The sequence below is a fragment of the Pelodiscus sinensis genome, chromosome 15, assembly GCF_052426305.1.
Source record: "Pelodiscus sinensis isolate ZL-2025 chromosome 15, ASM5242630v1, whole genome shotgun sequence".
NCBI lineage: Eukaryota > Metazoa > Chordata > Testudines > Trionychidae > Pelodiscus > Pelodiscus sinensis.
Genome location: NC_143066.1, coordinates 38,975,842 through 38,993,165, shown reverse-complemented (window position 1 = coordinate 38,993,165; position 17,324 = coordinate 38,975,842). Strand labels below are relative to the sequence as shown.

Here is a 17,324-nt window from a genome sequence, read left to right as displayed (position 1 = left end):
TACCTTTAATATCAGCAATTCACAGACACTTACCTTCCTTCCTCCCCCTTCCCACCCCCCCGCATTCCCCTTCTGTTCTGAAATGTGATTTGTCCTTTTCATATTTGTTCATTTTTTTTAATTGTATCCTTTGGTATATATGGTTGTGACTACTTTCTTCCACTATTTGATCTGAGGAAGTGGGTCTGGCCCACGAAAGCTCATCATCTAATAAACCATCTTGTTAGTCTTTAAAGTGCTACATTGTCCTGCATTTCGTTACACATCAGGCAGCTCATACATACAGGGTTAAAATGTTCATTGGTAGATTTCACTTCTTCTAGGGTTGCATCAAAGAAAAATGACCTCCAGGTGGCCTGTATCCATTCCATGGTGGACTCCGCTGAGTACCCTAAAGGAAAAAAAAACGATCTATTGACCTTCATGCAATTATCCGTTTCTTCCATCCCCATATGCACATTTTGTTTAAAAAACGTATTTGTCCCAGAGAAATGGAAAACTCGGTGCCTGGCGGGCTGAAGGAAAAAAATGCTGCTGCTAATTATTAGGATTATTTTTGCGATTATTATTATGATTAATAATAATAATAATAATAATAATTTGATATTCCATAGCTGTCATGGGTTGTAGAGGGAACCGGGAGGTTGCAACTTAAGCAACTTATACAGCCTCTCCCTGAGTTACGAACGAGTTTCAGACCAAACACGTGGCCGTAACTCAAAGTGTTTGTAACTCGGACCCCATTGAGTTACATGGCGACCACAGTGCTCGTAAGCGCGGATCGCGTTTGTAACTCGGGGACCGCATTTATGCCCGCTTCGGACGTAAATGCGAATGGTCGTAACTGTACTGTTCGCAACTTGGGGACCGGCTGTATTCTAAGCAAAACCCGAGTGCAACAAATAAGGCCACAATTCCTAACAGGAAAGCAGCAGGCGGCAGGACGGGCGAACTTTCAGAACAGGACCCCATAGAGCGCCCGTATGTGTTTGCATTGTCACTAAGTGATATTTAATTTTCTTAGATGCAATGTGAGGCTGATGCTCTGCCGGGGTCAGGGGTCACCGGGTTCAAGAACAGGCACCAGCTGGCACTAGGGAATGGTGCTTGGACCCTGCTGAGAGGGCAGAGGCTGGAGTTTGAACATGCCCAGGTAAGGCCAGGCTGGCCCTAGGGAGTCCGTTCCACTGGCTGAACCGTCTGTGCCCTGAGTGGGAGGGTCCGACGGCTCCCTCCTCCTCGCAGGGGCGGGAGGTGGGCATGCAGAACCTGGGCTTAACACACTGTTGGAAAGATGACGCCTTTTACAGAGCCGCTCCCCTTCCTGCTTCACCTGTGGAACTCCTTGCCAGAGGATGCAGTGAAGGTTAGGACTTTAACAGGGTATGCATTAGCCTCAGTTGTTCTGACCCAGAGGAGGGAGAACGCGACCAGGCGAGCCGTGGTTCTCACAGCGGAGGGTGTTAGCAGCGCGCACCGCATTCTAGGGCCACCCCATCACGTTACCTTTCAAGGCTTTGAGGTTTTGCACAATCCAGAGTACGACAGCTCTCCTAGAGGACTCAGTCATGTGCAGGTGAGCTCCCTCCAAGCCAGCCACGCTGTGGGGACAAGAGCAACAAGCATGGTGAAGGACACGGACAGACAAACAAACTCTCCAGGTAGGATCTAATGGAGCTGGGATCTCGGGTAAGGAAAGACCAATCTCTTCTCCAGAATATTATTCCACAGTCAACCTGTGGAACTCCTTGCCAGAGGATGCGGTGAAGGTTAGGACTTTAACAGGGTTCAAAAAAGAGCTAGATAGATTCATAAAGGTTAGGTCCATCGATGGCTGTTAGCCGAGATGGGTAGGAATGGTGTCCCTACCCTCTGTTTCTCCAGAGGTGGGTGACAGGTAAGGGATGATGTGAGGATTCCCTGTTGTGTTCCCTCCCTCTGGGACATCTGGCATTGTACTGTCGGCAGACAGGACACTGGGCTGGATGTACCATTGGTCTGACCCACTGTGGCCATTCTTATGTTCTTATGCTCCTTTGCTTGAGTGTTTCCCCCTGAGACGTTCCCTTACATTGCGCCCTTGCTTCAGAGCTACCATGCCACCCCTAGCATGCTGGCAGGCCCGCCCACAGGACGCCACTGCCCTGGGATCCGGCGATTCAAAAGCTATTGTGGCCGGAGCCTCGGGTCCTTTAAATCACCGCTGGAATCCGGCGCAGCGTGTTCCTTGTGGCTCAGAGGACTGGGGGAATGGGACATGCTCCAGGTGGTGCTGTGGGCTGACTGCTTCAGCCCCGCCCCTTCCGCTCAAGAACCTGTCCCTTCTAGGAGTGCAAAGCCACCTCCCCGATCTTGCCAGGGCCTGGCGAGGCGGCCAGCTCCCCGGTAGGCAGCAAAGCAATGGCATTGTTCTATGTCACTACGCGCATTTCCTCACCTACTGACTCATGCTGGTTTGATCTGGATTTGGCAGATTTTGTGGCCAGACCTGGATCCTAAACCTTTAGTTCCACCCCACCGGTTGCTCTACGCCTCTTCAGCCCTACATATATCTGACCTGACTAATGACATCAAGATCTCAACTGGCCTTCACTTACAAGATGGGGAGAAGAACATAAGAACGGCCACACTGGGTCAGACCAAAGGTCCATCTAGCCTAGTGTCCCATTTGCCAACAGTGGCCAATGCCAGGTGCCCCCAAGGGAGTGAACGAACAGAAACAGGGAACCATCAAGTGATCCCTCCCCTGTCACCCATTCCCAGTCTCTGACAAACAGATACTAGGGACACCATTCCTACCCACCCTGGCTAATAGCCATTGATGGATCAATCCTCCATGAATGTATCTAGCTCTTTTTTGAACTCTGTTCAAGTCCTAGCCTTCACCAGATCCTGTGGCAAGGAGTTCCACAGGTTGACTGTGTGCTGCATGAGGAAAAACTTCCTTTGGTTTGTGTTAATCCTGCTACCTTGGTGAATGAAAGGAAAGCACTTCTGCCCTGCTGATAGAGTGACCGGCCATCAAAGCTCGACGCAAGACTTACATTGCCACTAAGGAGTCATAGTCCTGTGGGATGACGAGGGCGAGTGATGTTTTGCTGAAGCTGGGGCTCAGGAAGCGCAGCTGGTTTTGGAAGGTGGCGTTCCAGTCGGGGGCGGTGTAGGCCTCCATTTGCCTGGACATCATGGCCAGGTAGTTCTGCAGGAGCAGCTGGGAAATAGCCTGATCTGGGAGGACAGAGATTTTCTCCTGCAAGAAATGAAGAAGGCCCGGTGCTTGACAGACCTGCTGGGTGGAAAGAGGCTCTTTGGGGGTGTCTACACTGCTCTGGGGAGCTGCCTTCCCCACTCGGCTGAGCTAGCCCATGAAAAGTAGCCGTGTGGGTGTCGCAGCAAAGGCGGAGCTAGCGCCCTGGGCTAGAGCCTGGGGAACTGGGTGGTCTTGTTCGATCAGCTAGCCTGGGCCACCACCCAGGGGTCCATTTCCACAGCTCCAGCAGAGCGAGCACGAGTCTGTCTGCTTGGACCGGGAGGCGGTTTCCCCACCTGCCATGTAAATGGACTTTTGTTAGCCCTCTGGTCTCGGATCTCAGACAGGGGAACTGACAACCGCCCCTGGGCCAGGTGGGGGCGGTGACTCCGTGGTCCTGGAAGAGGCGGAGCATTGGGGAGAAGGGGTGGGGCTTGGAACAGCCAGCCCACAGCATCACCCAGAGCATGGTGTGCCCCCCAGATCTCAGAGCTACATGGCACTGCATTCCAGTGGCAAGGTGGAGGTTGTGGAATCCCCATCTCTGGAGATATGTAAGAGCAGGTTGGACAGACACCTGTCAGGGATGAGCTGGATGGTGCTTGGTCCTGCCGTGAAGGAGGTGGGGGTGCAGCACTGGGATGGGTTCCCTAGGGAGGTTGTGGAATCTCCATCCCTAGAGGTGTTTAAGTCCCGGCTTGGCAAAGTCCTTGCTGGGATGATGGAGTCGGGGTTGGTCCTGCTTTGGGCAGGGGGCTGGACTCGATGACTCCTGAGGTCCCTTCCAACCCTAATTTTCTATAACTCTAGGATGTATGAACTACCTAGTCCCTATCATGCCCGGACTCATTTCCCTTTCTTCTCTTCCGTCAATGTCCATACGAAATGACAGTGAATTATATTCTGTGCTTTGCGTTTCATTCGTCATTGAAAGGACTTGCTGCCAACTGAATCTTGGAAGCCTGAGAAAACTATTTCCCCCCTCCCCCCGCATAAGTCGGGATGGGAAACAGCTGCCGCCAAGTCGATCTCAAAGAGGACCTGAGGAAAGCCTACCCTGAGCGCGGCCTCTGTGAATTTCCTCAGAATCATCTGAGCATCCTCAGGTGTGCTCTGTTGGAAGAACTGAAGGAGCCGGGCTGCTAGGTCCATCCTGGTCAGTGTGTCCGACTGTACCATCATGTCCCCAATCTGAGCGGGGGTCAGGAGGTCCAGAACCGTGTACTGGAAAACGACAAACCACACGGACGCGTATTAACGCAAACCCAACGCTTTCATTTTGGAGACCCGTCGCCTCTCCTCCCCTGAAAACACGCGGCTGGCAGACACGCCCCAAAAGACTTACCGCATCCAAGGGCTGGGGGAAGAATGAGACCAACTGAGCGTAAGATGCTTCCATAGAGAATTTCCCCAAGTATTCGACTAGCCAGTCTCTAGCGGACGCCCTGGGATAGCAGGCAGCCCCTGCATGGAGGATACAGGAAAAGGCACGGACGGGGAGAGTTGAATGGAACAGTCAGTGTTAATCGGCACGTTCATTGCTGCCCGTGTTACAGTGAGAGAGACTCTATCACCAGTCACTGGCTTGAATGAGGACGGCCCACTAAAAACTCCACTCTAGGCACTGAGACCTGATCCCTGGCCGGGGAAGTCAACGGAAAGACGTGAGGCCGTTGATTTAAATAGGCTTTACGTGGGATACCGTGTTTGAGTTTGATTCTGCGAGCAGGAAGGCTGCAAATTGTGCAGACCAGCAGTGGAGCCGACAGACTCATTGGGTCCCTGGACAAGGGGGAGAGGAGGGGAAGCCAGCTCCTTGGGGGCGAGGCATCAGATAGAAGGGGCGGAGCTAGGATTAGCCTCCCGCAGGCAGCCCTCAGCACTAGTGGAATCTCGCTTGGTGAACGCTCAGCTCTCCACGGACTACAAGGATCCAGACGCGAGTCTCATCAGTGTCGGCTCTCCGCTGTGAGACGCCCCCCCAGCACGGAGCTCTGCTAATTGGACACATCTGCTGTGCCCAGTCACTGCGTGGCGTTTGCACAGAGACAGCTCTTCTGCCGTGTGACGGGAGTTGAAAACGAGTCGGAGCTCGGCTCAGTTTCCTTTTTCTTCCCATACTTGGCAGAGAGAGGAAGGGACTGAAAGCTACATGCTCTTAAAAGCCTCAACCAGGCACTTCCTTCTGGCCTGGTAGATTGACAGGTAGAGCTTATAATGGCTAGCCTCATCTCCCCAGAAACCTGCTCAGCACAAACACCCGTAGCCTTTTGCTTCACAACCTGGGGGCTCCCAAATCACTCCCAAATGGTGCTCCAGGCTGTAGTCTTATGTTGGGCTCTCGGGAGCCTCATAACGGAAGACATGCATGAGGCCTTCCTGTCCAGCAAGCAGTCTGGAGGTGATGGTGCCCTTCCAACAGGGGCATGTGCTTTGGTTAGCAGTGTTGTAAAAAGCACAACGCAGGCAGATAGAGCATGCCTGAAGGGAACTCTGAAAAAATAGCTCCTTTGGGAGCCCTTACCGGTGTCCTGAGATGTCTGTGTTAGAAAAGACACGATGTAGTGATACACGTCCCTCTTGCCATCCTCAGGAACGTCAGAGAAGCCGGTGTTGATCCCAGCAATTCTATAGTATAAAAAAACCCTGTGAGTGAGCCAAGGAGGTTCTGGAGCCAACCGAGTCTGGTTCACAGAATCCTAGAACACTAGAACTGGAAGGGACCTCGGGAGGTTATCGAGTCCAGTCCCCTGCCGTCACGGCAGGACCAAGAACCATCTAAATCACCTGCTCTTCAATATCTCCAGAGATGGAGACTCCACAACCTTCCTAGGCAATTTATTCCAGTGTTTCACCACCCTGGCAGGCAGGAAGTTTTTCCTAACGTCCAACTAAACCTTCCTTGCTGCAATTTAAGTCCATTGCTTCTTGTCCTGTCATCAGAGGCCAAGGAGAATACCTTTTCTCCCTCCCCCTTGTAACACCCTTTAAGGTACTGGAAACTGCTCTCATGTCCCCTCTCAGTCTTCTCTTTTGTAAACTAAACAATCCCAAATCTTTCAGTCGTCCCCATAGCTCAAGTTTTCTTGACCTTTAATCATTTTTGTTGCACTTCTCCGGACCTTCTCTAATTTCTCCACATCTTTCTTGAAATGCGGTGCCCAGAACTGGACACACTACTCCAACTGAGGCCTAATCACCAGAGAGTAGAGCAAGAAGAATGACTTCTCGTGTCTTGCTCACAACATTCCTGTTAATGCAGCTGAGAATGATGTTTGGTTTTTTTACAACAGTTGACATATGTTTAGCTTGTGGTCCACTATAAGGATGTTAAAATGTGGCTAATTGACTAGTCAACTAGTCGAGAGGCACTTCCGCATTCCTCCTTTGAAATGTACAAGAGCTCCCACTGGGGCTCTCGTACATTTCAAAGGAGGAATGCGGAACGCCGCATATAGCCCAGGGCCAGCAGGAAGTCCCGCTGACTCCAGGCTGCATGCGGGTGCCTTCTCTGAAATGCACAAGAGACCCCAGCAGGGGCCTCTTATGCATTTTAAAGACATGGAGCCCGGGAACAGCGGGGGACTCACAGTCCCCTGCTGACCACAGGCTCCATTCTACGCTGCATGCCACTAGAAGCCCAGGGTCAGCTGACCCCAAGCTCCTAGCAGCATGCAGTGTAGCATGGAGGGTGTTCCGTGGATCAGCTGTTCAGCGGCAGTCCCTTTGAACCACGCATCTGCACGATTGAAAGGGGAAGCTGCAGGGAGCCCGGGATCAACTGGGGACTCCCCAACTGACTCCAGGCTCCTAGTGGCATGCAGCATAGCATGGAGCCTGGGATCAGCAGGGGACTGTGAGTCTCCCCGCTGACTCCGGGCTCCATGGCTTTGAAATGCACAAGAGGCCCCTGCTGGGGATTCTTGTGCATTTCAAAGAAGGCACCTGTGTGTGTGCAGCCCGGAGTCAGCGGGATTTCCCGCGGGCCCCAGGGTATACGCGGAGTTCCACATTCCTCCTTTGAAATGTACGAGAGCCCCAGTGGGAGCTCTTGTACATTTCAAAGGAGGAATGCAGAAGTGCCTATCGACTCGTCAACTAATCAAAAAACTATCCAATAAGCAAATGCTTATCGGATAGTCGACTAGTCTTTAACATCCTTCGTCCACTATGGCCCCTAAATCCCTTTCTGGCTGAAATGAAACACTGCAGTGCTGGCTTGGTCTGCCTGCCTTTCACAATTACAATAAAAAGCCAGGCATGAAATCCATGGGAGCTGTCCCATTGACTTCAGCAGAGGCAGTATTTCACCCTGCAGGCGGGTTCAAACTAAAGTCATGCTTCTAAACACCCCTGGACCAAGCTGAAATTCGGACCCATTTAAGATCAGAATGTGGCTGCTTGCAGGATCATCTCCTGACAAAATGAGCCGTCCACGTGCGTGTCAAGTTTGGGCTACAGCTGGGAGTAAAAGACTCCCAGGGTGTGGCTACACTGCAGCATTTTTCCAGAAAAACAATTCTTGTATCCACACTGCCATTGAGTTCTTTTGACAAAAAATCAAAAGAACGGAGGGGTTTTTCCAACGGCGGTAAACCTCATTCTACGAGGAAGAAGCCTTTTTCCAAGAAAGCTTTTTCAGAAAAAGGTGTGTGTGGACGGAGAAGACGGAGTTCTTTCAAAAGCAAAGGCCTCCAGGAGATAACACAGGTGCCTTGGTGGCCACTCCATCCAGACAAATCACAACTGAAATGTGTGATAGCATCCAATTAATGTGGACGCTATCTTTCGAAAAAGCACATCGCTTTTTCGTTGCGCTTTTGCTGTGTAGATGCTCTCTTTCGAAAGAAAATTTCTGGAAGATCTCTTCCAGAAAAGCTTCTTCCTAAAGAAGATTGCAGTCTCGATGTAGCCCCAGTCTTGTTTTGTGACTATGGCACCATCGGCTCCTCTTGGGATTCACCCACTACTAGAATCTACAGCACCAAGTTGTCTGCTTACAAAACTCTAGGCTCAAGAAATGAAAGGGTGTGAAAAAGGAGCCTATGACTCACAGAGACTTGTAGGCGCTGCAGGACACGTTGATAGGGATGTTGTGAAGAACATCAGCTTTCATGCTGGGCAGAACCACCACGAGTCTTTTCTTAAACCACAGGTCATATTCAGCATCTGTGAATGTGGGGAGTGCAATGCGCAGCTGCTCCATTGTTCTAGCCAGCATGGTGTGCTTCACTTCCATCGAGATATTGAGCACGAGGACAGGAGGCTACACAAGGGACAGGAAACACAATCATTAAGCTCTGTGTGGGAATTTGAAAAATACAAGTATTCCTTTCTTGTCCAGTTTCTGTTTTTAGATGAAAAAGTCTCTTGGCCATCTACTTCCTATTCTTAGGCAAGGTCTACACTAAAGGGGAAGGTCAAATTAAGACACACAACTCCAGCTACATTAATTACTTAACTGAAGTTGCCATGCCTTAATTCAAGTTTCTCCCCACAGCAGGAGGTTGATGGCAGCAAAGGCTGATGGCAGGAGCAGGAGTATCGGCTGCTGACAAGGGGGCCCTCTGAGTTCAACTTAGTGGGTCTTTACTAGACCCGCTAAATCAAACTCCAGAAGATCGATCGCTGCAGTGTCGATCTTCCGTGGAGTGAAAACATGGTTTCAGAAGCGGAAGTTGCTCAGAGATCCAATTTCGATTTCTTAAATGCTGATGCTTCTTGGAGAGCTGTTTCCTAAAGAAGTCACAGAAGATTAGAGGCACAGATTCTATAACTGTTGGTGGCACTTGGACATCTTACCCCTATCCTGGAACTGTGCTAAATATATTCAAGTCCGAGATCAAGTTTCTAGAGATTATTCTGGACACCCAGGCTCAAGAAGCCAGAATTAGCCTGAGATGGCCATTTGGAAATGCACTCTCCATCGGGAAACCAAACCTCTTGTACTCGCCCTGCTTTAAAATATCGCCATTGAAATTGGGTGGCTCTGAAGCAACATCGAACAAAAGATGCTGTGGTGCTCTGGGAGGTTAGTAACGCATGTGGCACTTGAAGCTCACTTAGGGTGGACCTTTTTCCTGTACAAATCACTGGTAGTTTTGGGTCAGCCATGCTAAGGGAGTTTCTGTTCTAGATATTGTGTTGCCCAAGTGGCACTAAATCAGTCAGGCACTAACCAAGATGGCAGACATAGCAGATGGTAGAGCTGGTGGAAAAACGGGATAATCTCAAGAGTATCGTGTGGAGGGATTTTTCTTTCATTGAAATGTAAAATGTTGATAAAAAAACAATGCTTATTTTACGATTGAACCCCAAGAAGCGGTGTGGGGGAAGGCATGCCATTGGTTTGATCGCTCTCTGCAGGAAGGTCTTTGCCAGGTAAAAATCCAGGGGTGTTGTTTGTGCTATGACGGGTTGATCCCACCCAGAAAATCCTCCAGGGAGTGTTGGGTTAGAAAACGAAAATTGAGGCTCCCCGCCTGCATAGTGCCTAGCCCTAGCTCCAGCTCTCACCGGGTCAGGGCTGCTGACAGAGGGGCAGAGGAGGGAGGTGCCCTAGGGCTGGGTAATTCAAAGAGGCCCCGAGCCCCCAGCCCTTTAAATGGCCACTGGAGTGCTGAACTCCAGGCAGCGTTGACCCCGCCCCTTCCACCTGAGGCCCCGCCCCTTCTAGGAGCACAGAGCCAGGCTCCATCCCCATCTTGCCCAGGGGCCCAGGGTGGATCTACACTGTGGGGCCCAGGCTTGCAGTGTTGGTGTTTCCAAGGCGGTGCTCAAGCATCCACACGGCATCGTCCTAACGCAGCCATAGCGCACTCCGCAGCCCTTCTGCCTTGGGTCTGGGCCTTGCCTGCAGCTGTGCTGCAAAGTGACAGGGATTCAGCTTGAGTCACGGACTCTGACTTGCTTCCCTGGCAGGCTCCTTCGGGGAGCCTGGCTGACCTGCATTAGACCCATTTGCGTGTGGACAGAAAGAGGGCTCAAACCGGAGTCAGATCCTGGTATTAGTGTATGGTGTAGACAAACCCATGGGGATCAGCTGCCTCTCAGGAAGCCCTGAGCTCCTTGCAGGATCGGGCCCGAAGGTAGACTGAAAGTGACCAGGCTATGAAGTGCCCCCAGCTCCTAATGCTTCTTAGGGGAGTTGTGTGCGCTCCGTCCTTGGCCTGGAAGGAGCGAACGACCGTGTTACGGGATCTCTGCTATATCGACAAACAAGGTGAGGCCGGCTGAGTTCCAGAAGGGATTCTCTTTTCATTTAAACGTAAAAAGCCCCCAAAGGAACCCTTCAAAAGGTGATTTCTTTAGTCAGAAACTAGCTTGATACCGGCTGATGCCATGTGCTTTCTCTCCACTTTCTTCTCTCCTTTTCCACAGGGAAGTCGAAAGCGAAAGACATCGGCTTCTGGTACAAAGCTAGTCCATTCACGGGACTGGGAAGGAGCTCACAAAGCTATCCCTTTGCTCCCTCTCCCCCCACCCCACCCGCAGCCAGGTCTGCGCAATGCGGAGCTTACCTGAGGCAGAGACCTGGTGAGCCTGAGTCTCGCTGTCTGAGACTCTCTCTTTCTTCCAGTGGCCTGATGAAAGGTATTAGGTTTACCGAGGAGGAGGGGAAAGGCCCCGATTTGCTAATGGGGTGACAGGGGCCTCCACGAATGGTTAGAAATGGAGCACCCAGAAACAGCTGGGTGTGAGAGACAATAAACCAGCCCGAGCCAAAGACAAGTAGGGTCAAATCGTCAGCTGCTGTCAATCGACAGCTCCTGGAAAGTGCATACAGTCAGACCTATGCACGTTGAGTGGCCGGGGTGCTGGAACAGGGTGCATGGCAGGGGGTGCTGAGAGATATTGAACCAACGTGTGAACTGAATCTATACTAGAAACTACTTCACACCAGGGGGTGCTGCAGCCCCCCTACATCCCTAGTTCCGGCACCCATGCTAGCTGGGGATTCCTCTAGTTGTCATTCAAGTAGGAAGGGGCAGGACTTCTTGGAATGGCCTTAGCGCAGCCTTGGCCAATCCCAGCTCTCACGATCAATAGCTGAATCTCCCCCATCATCCCAGAACGCCATGAGCTCCCCTACTGCACTTTTTAATTTCATGCGTCTACGATCCTGCTGGTCCACCACTGGACATGTTGCTTCCAACCCCCAGCACAGCCCCACGGAGAGACCTGCGCCCCCATGGGTACCTCCTCGTAGGCGATATTAAACGCGTCCCAATAGGCCGCCAGCCCCTTGGGTCCTGGCATCTCCGCGAGTCTGTCAAAGACGCGTTCAATGTTGGTGACGGAGAGGAACACCTCTTGCGTCAGGGTCAGCTGAGCCATCTGCCCCGCAGTCAGCTCCTGGAGATGCGCCATCTGCAACAGAGAGAGTGTCCAGGGCTGGGCGGTGTTCTTTGGCCTTTCCAGGAGAGGCACAATAGAGTTCATCTCCCTTGCGCTTCATCCCAAAGCAGACATGGTTCTGCGCTATCTATGCTCTCACAAGCAGGCTGCTGATCGTCTGTAATAGGGTAGCACCCTGGAGCCTCAGCGGAGATCAGGACCCCCGCTGGGTTGGGCCCTGTACATGCAGTGACCCCCATCAAAAATGATTGCCCACCCCTGATGTAGAGGTGGGCAATCATTTTTGATGGGGGTCACTGCAAGATTTTGGTAAGTGGTCAAGGGCCATGCTTTTCTCTGGAGGGAGGTTGGGTGCAGAAGGGAGCTTGGGGCATGGGACTGGGGTGCAGGAGGGGATGTGGGGTTGAGAGGCATCTTGATTGAAGGAGGGGTTGTGATCTGGGATAGGGGTGCAGGCAGAGGTGCAGGGGGTTGGGTTATGACCTGGGGCAGAGGATTAGGGTGCAGGGTCTGGGAAGGAATTGTGACTGGGGGCAGGGAGTAGAGGGGTGCAGAGGGTTTGGGTGGTGGCCTGGGGCAGGGGGTTGGGGTACGGGAGGAGGTGGGGCTGCCGCTGCCAGTCTGCTCAAAGCAGCTGGCTGCGTGAGCCATGTGCCTCTCTGCACCATGCGCCCAGGGAGAGGGGCGGAATCTTTGCGCATTTGTCCCGCCCTCAATACAATTGTCACTGCTCCCATTGGCCGAAAACCTGCCTGAGGTTCCCAGCGGGCCGCAGGCAGGATCCAAAGGCATGGCGAGTTGGATCTGACCCACCCCACCTCTAACTAGACAAGACAGACCAGAGCAGTATCGCAATCCCCGTATTACAGGCGAGCAACTGAGACAGACTGCCCGAGGCCACACAGGGGCTGTGTGAGAGAGTTAGGTACCGAACCCAAATCGTTTGAGTCTCAGTTCAGTTCTTTAGCCACAAGGGCATCTGCCCTCATCAAGGAGGTCTAGATGATGCTACGACGAGTAAAACCACCAAAGATCATTTCGATCAATGAAACTTCATAAACCAGAAATTCATCTCAGGCTTCTACTTTAGGGCAGGAATACTTTCCATGCCGTATGGGGACATCCAGGCTCTATTTAGGTCAAGTGCAAAACTCCCATTGACTTCAGGATTTCACCCTGTGTGCGCTTACGCGGCTCCTCCTTTGTACTCTATGACTCAGTTGTGATTTGAACACGCGTGTCAAAGCAGGATAGCAATGTGGTTCCTCCAAAGCAGTAACATGATCCTAGAAGTCCAAACCAACATTCTCACCCCGGTAAAATTGCTGTCGAGAGCAAAGAAGTCGGTCAGGTTAGCTATGGTCTTGAATCTTCGGAAACTAAGGGTCATCCAGTTTTCAGTGGCCTTGCATTCTAAAGCACCTATCAATCAAGAGTAAAAAATAAAACCATTTGCATGTAAGGGCTTGCTTACTCACAGATTTAGCTCATGTTGAGCAAGGGGTCTGGATCTACCAGGCACTAGCTTGTTGTGTGCATGCTCCCAATATGGGATTACATGTGTTTATCACTTGACCCGAGGGCTAAGCCATCCTCCAGCTCAGAACGATGCATGACGAGCCAGGGACACCCACCTCGGGGGAAAGAAACTCGGACAACTGGTGCTACACTTTTCCTGCAAGGGGCAATATGGGGCAGCCAGGCCTAATGACAAGTGTTAGGAATAGGGCTAGAAATGTGCACACCCTCGCTCTGAACAGCTACTGTGCCCGTGATGTGACCAGCTTGAAAGAGAAGTTGCAGAACTTAATTTCATTTACAAGTTTGGTACCTGCAACAGAGGCTTTAACAAAGACCTTAACTGGATTACCCTCTACATTCCACATCCTAATGACATAAAAAGCCAAGCACCAGGTACTTTAGAGTACTCAGAACCCATTCTATCAGCTTCATTTAGCACAGGCACTCTAATTGACAATTTTTCCCCCATTTTTTCCTTCTCTTTCCCTCCCCATTCCCTGTCTTCCTCTGCTATTTATTTTGCAACCTGGACCCCGTAACTCCATTCATCTGAAGAAATGGGTTGTGCCCGCGAAAACTCATGATACCATCTACATTTTTTTTTAGCCTCTAACGTGTTGCAGGACTATTTGTTGTTTTTTAAGTTGTTTTCAGTTACAGATTAACACGGCTATCCCTCTGAGTCTTTCAGTGTGTTAGCGCTCCAGGACAAGTTCTGTACTGTCTTCTATGTTTCGTTTGTACAGTGTCTTATAAAATGTGAGCCTGAGTCGTTAGACACTCCTGGAATACCTGCAATCATAATGATATAACAAACTGTATTTCTAAGGGTTTGTCTACACAGCAAAGTTATTTCGAAATAACAGCCGTTATTTCGAAATAAGTATCTTAGCGTCTACACAGCCATTCCGTTATTTCAAAATTAATTTGAAATAGCGGAGGGCTTATTTCAAAATTGGTAAACCTCATTCCATGACGAATAGTGCGTATTTCGAAATAAGCACTGTGTAGATGCTTATTTCGAAATAGGAGGCCTTCAGCCCTTCCCAGGGTGCCCTGCTGGCCGCCCTGGCCAAAAGGCAACTTCTGACCCGATGCCCTGCTGGAACTGGTTCCAACCAGTCTTAATTGTCCTTAATTGTGATTCAATGTCCACTCAGTGTGGACATGCTATTTCAAAATAGAAAAACGCTATTTCGAAATGCATTCTGTGTGTAGACGCGTTATTTCGAAATAAGCTATTTCGAATTAACTATTTTGAAATTAGATATTTTGAAATAATGCTGTAGTGTAGACATGCTCTAAAGGAGTTTTCACCCAAAAGGATCCCAAAGTTCTCTTTCTGTGTAAATCATGTCATCAGCAGGAAATGCAGCTGCTTCTGGGGTATGGTAATTGCTTAATAACATACTGAAAGTTTGCCTGTCCATGTAGGACATGAAGTGAAGAATTTTACATCTGGTTGAAACTCTGCGGTGAATGTAGAATTGGTTTCCTTGTACTGGAATTTGCAGGACGTAGGGCGATGAGACATCCCGATATTATCAGGACAGTCCCAATATGAAGGGCTTTGTCTTCTAGAGGCAACTCTTACTCCTCCTCCAGTCCCAATTTTTCACACTTGCTATCTGATCATCCCACCAGGACACTATCCCTGTGAAAGTTGCCGTGAGATCTTGAATAACCATAAAACTGAAGTCCTAGCCATTTGCCATTCCTCCATCATTCCCAAGAAGCTACTGAAATGCCACCGTTCTCGGGAGACTTCCCTATGGCTTCTTGAGCCAACATATTCAAGAGCATCACTCGTCTCAACAAACCAGGAAAGAGGGGGAGACAGACCTATTTGTAGCAGGGACCTGACAATCCACTGGGTGACACTTGTCTTTGTTTCCATTGCCATCTGGTCAAAGGCATCGTCCAAGCCTTTAACGCTGCAAGAGAAACCAATGGTGATCATAGTTGGCTGCAATTATGTGCGGTGGTTTTCGAGCTAACGGAACCACCCAGTACGTGGGGCCAGACTCGTTTTAATATACTGGCCCGGCAAGCTCACGTCTCTCATCTTCTCCTCCCAATCACACAATCATCCCCATCTCCCAGCTTTCCCTCCCACGCTCATTGGTGGTCTCCCATGAAAGAAGCCGGCGAGTTGGTCTCTGACTCACATTGTCTGTAGCTGTGTGCAGTTCGCTCGAACTGGGAGAGCCCTCAGCTCCTCCGGGGTGATGGAGGCGAGATACAAGGTCAATGTGCCATTGAACCAGGATTCTAAACCAGCTGTTGTCATGGAGGCAAAATGTGGCTTCAGGATCTGGAAAATCCCCTCTAGCATCACCTCCCGGACACTGACGTTGGTTATGTTCACTATGTTCATCTAGGGAGAAATGGGTTGGAGACTATGAAAGTGAGGCACGTACGTCAATGCAATGGAAGTACAGCACTGTTTCCAGACCTTTTACGTCAGTGTGATGTTGTTCCCGCCGAAGTCTATGGAAGATTTTGCTATTGATTTCTGTGAAACAGAACCGGGCCCTATGTCTCATGTCTGGCTGATTAATTTGATTTTTCACACACTTTTAGTGTTCCAGTTTCTTAGAATTGCCTGGTTCATCTGTTTCTACAACATTGTGTTGGAAGACTCTAAAGGCGCGTCAGAACAGCAGGGCTTAACTAGAAACAAGCTATGCAGACTGAGCTACGTCAACTGTGTAGCTTATTCTGAAATCGCTTATTTCGAGTTTTGGTGCTGTCTACAAAGCTCTTATTTCGAAATCGATCACTTATTTCGAAATCCTTGCGCAGTGAGGGTTACAAGAGTCAGAGTACGAAGTCCTCCAGCTTGACGGTATTTTGACATTGTGTAGAAATAACTGCCGGCGGTGTAGACCAGGACTATGTTTTAATAATGTTGCTGTGTAGTCATAGCCTAAAACTTCCAGTGCTTCTATATATAAATCTCACTCATTTATAACCATGAAAAATCTGCATTTTCATGGGAGTGCAGAAAATTGGTCTTAAAATGCTTTGAAATATGGATAGATTTTTTCCAATGTAAACCTGGGAAATGATACTGCATTCAGCAGATTCAGAGGCTGATTCTTAGACAACAGCTTCTCTTTATACTCGGGAATAATTCATAGAATCATAGAACTGGATGGGACCTAAAGAGGTCATCGAGTCCAATCCCCTGCCCTCACGGCAGGACTAAGCATCATCTAGATCATCCCTAACAGGTGTCTGTCTAACCTGCTCTTAAATATCTCCAGAGATGGAGATTCCACAATTTCCCTGGGCAATTTATTCCAGTGTTTAAACACCCTGACAGTTAGGAAGTTTTTCCTAATGTCCAGCCTCAACCTCCCTTGCTGCAATTTAAGCCCCTTGCTTCTTGTCCTGTTCTCAGAGATCAAGGAGAACAATTTTTCTCCCTCCTCCTCATCACGCCCTTTTAGATACTTGAGTGTGAGCGTGCACACACCTGCTTCACTTGCTTTTGGCCATGCTGTCTCTTGGGCATGGAGGCAACAGCAGTGATACTTGTAAATCTCGTTTTGTCCAAATGGCTCCTGAATTCTGTGGCAGGTGTGCATAGGTGACGGGTTTCATAGATTCATAGATTCATAGACTTTAAGGTCAGAAGGGACCATTATGATCATCTAGTCTGACCCCCTGCACAGTGCAGGCCACAGAATCTCAACCACCCCTCTTAGAATAATCCTCTCACCTATATCAAAGATATTGAAGCATTCAAAAAGTGCATGCCCTGGTTTCAGACTGCCCACAATTACACCAGCATCAATCAGCCCCATAGTTTTACACACACAGTTGCAACTATTAGAGAAGGACTCAGAGCACAAACTCGTAGAATTGCATGAGGAGGAAGTGAGCTAGGACAGATCATGGAATCCTTCCACTTAGCAGTTTTGCATGACCGTATCTCTGGACCATTTCTACTGGGGCTTGTCACTCCATGACTAAGATTTCTAGTGACTCTGATTCTCCTGATCTATCAGAAACAGCCTCACTCTTGGGCTGTGTCTACATTGGGAAGGTTTGGTGACAAAAGCACTGTCAACAGGCAAATGTCACCAAAAGTGAAAACTGGTCAAACTGTTTTTTCTGCCTCCCATTGATGACATTTCATGGCCACATTGCCAGCTCCCCTGTTGGCAGATAGAGCAAAGCATTGTGG

At 49.8% G+C, this 17,324-nt stretch overlaps 1 protein-coding gene across 1 annotated transcript in view; it reads right to left on the bottom strand.

Annotated features, from left to right (window-relative positions):
* Window positions 1-17,324, bottom strand: part of LOC102455891 (uncharacterized) — a 100,189-nt gene that overhangs the window by 75,469 nt on the left and 7,396 nt on the right. Inside the window, exons 8-18 of the mRNA XM_075899815.2 lie at window positions 15,298-15,506; window positions 14,972-15,063; window positions 12,921-13,030; window positions 11,450-11,620; window positions 8,305-8,516; window positions 5,775-5,878; window positions 4,596-4,714; window positions 4,307-4,474; window positions 3,045-3,250; window positions 1,507-1,601; window positions 285-391 (exon numbers count right to left, since the gene is read on the bottom strand). Coding sequence (XP_075755930.2) covers window positions 285-391; window positions 1,507-1,601; window positions 3,045-3,250; window positions 4,307-4,474; window positions 4,596-4,714; window positions 5,775-5,878; window positions 8,305-8,516; window positions 11,450-11,620; window positions 12,921-13,030; window positions 14,972-15,063; window positions 15,298-15,506 — 1,593 coding nt within the window. The remainder of the gene's footprint in view (window positions 1-284; window positions 392-1,506; window positions 1,602-3,044; window positions 3,251-4,306; window positions 4,475-4,595; window positions 4,715-5,774; window positions 5,879-8,304; window positions 8,517-11,449; window positions 11,621-12,920; window positions 13,031-14,971; window positions 15,064-15,297; window positions 15,507-17,324) is intronic.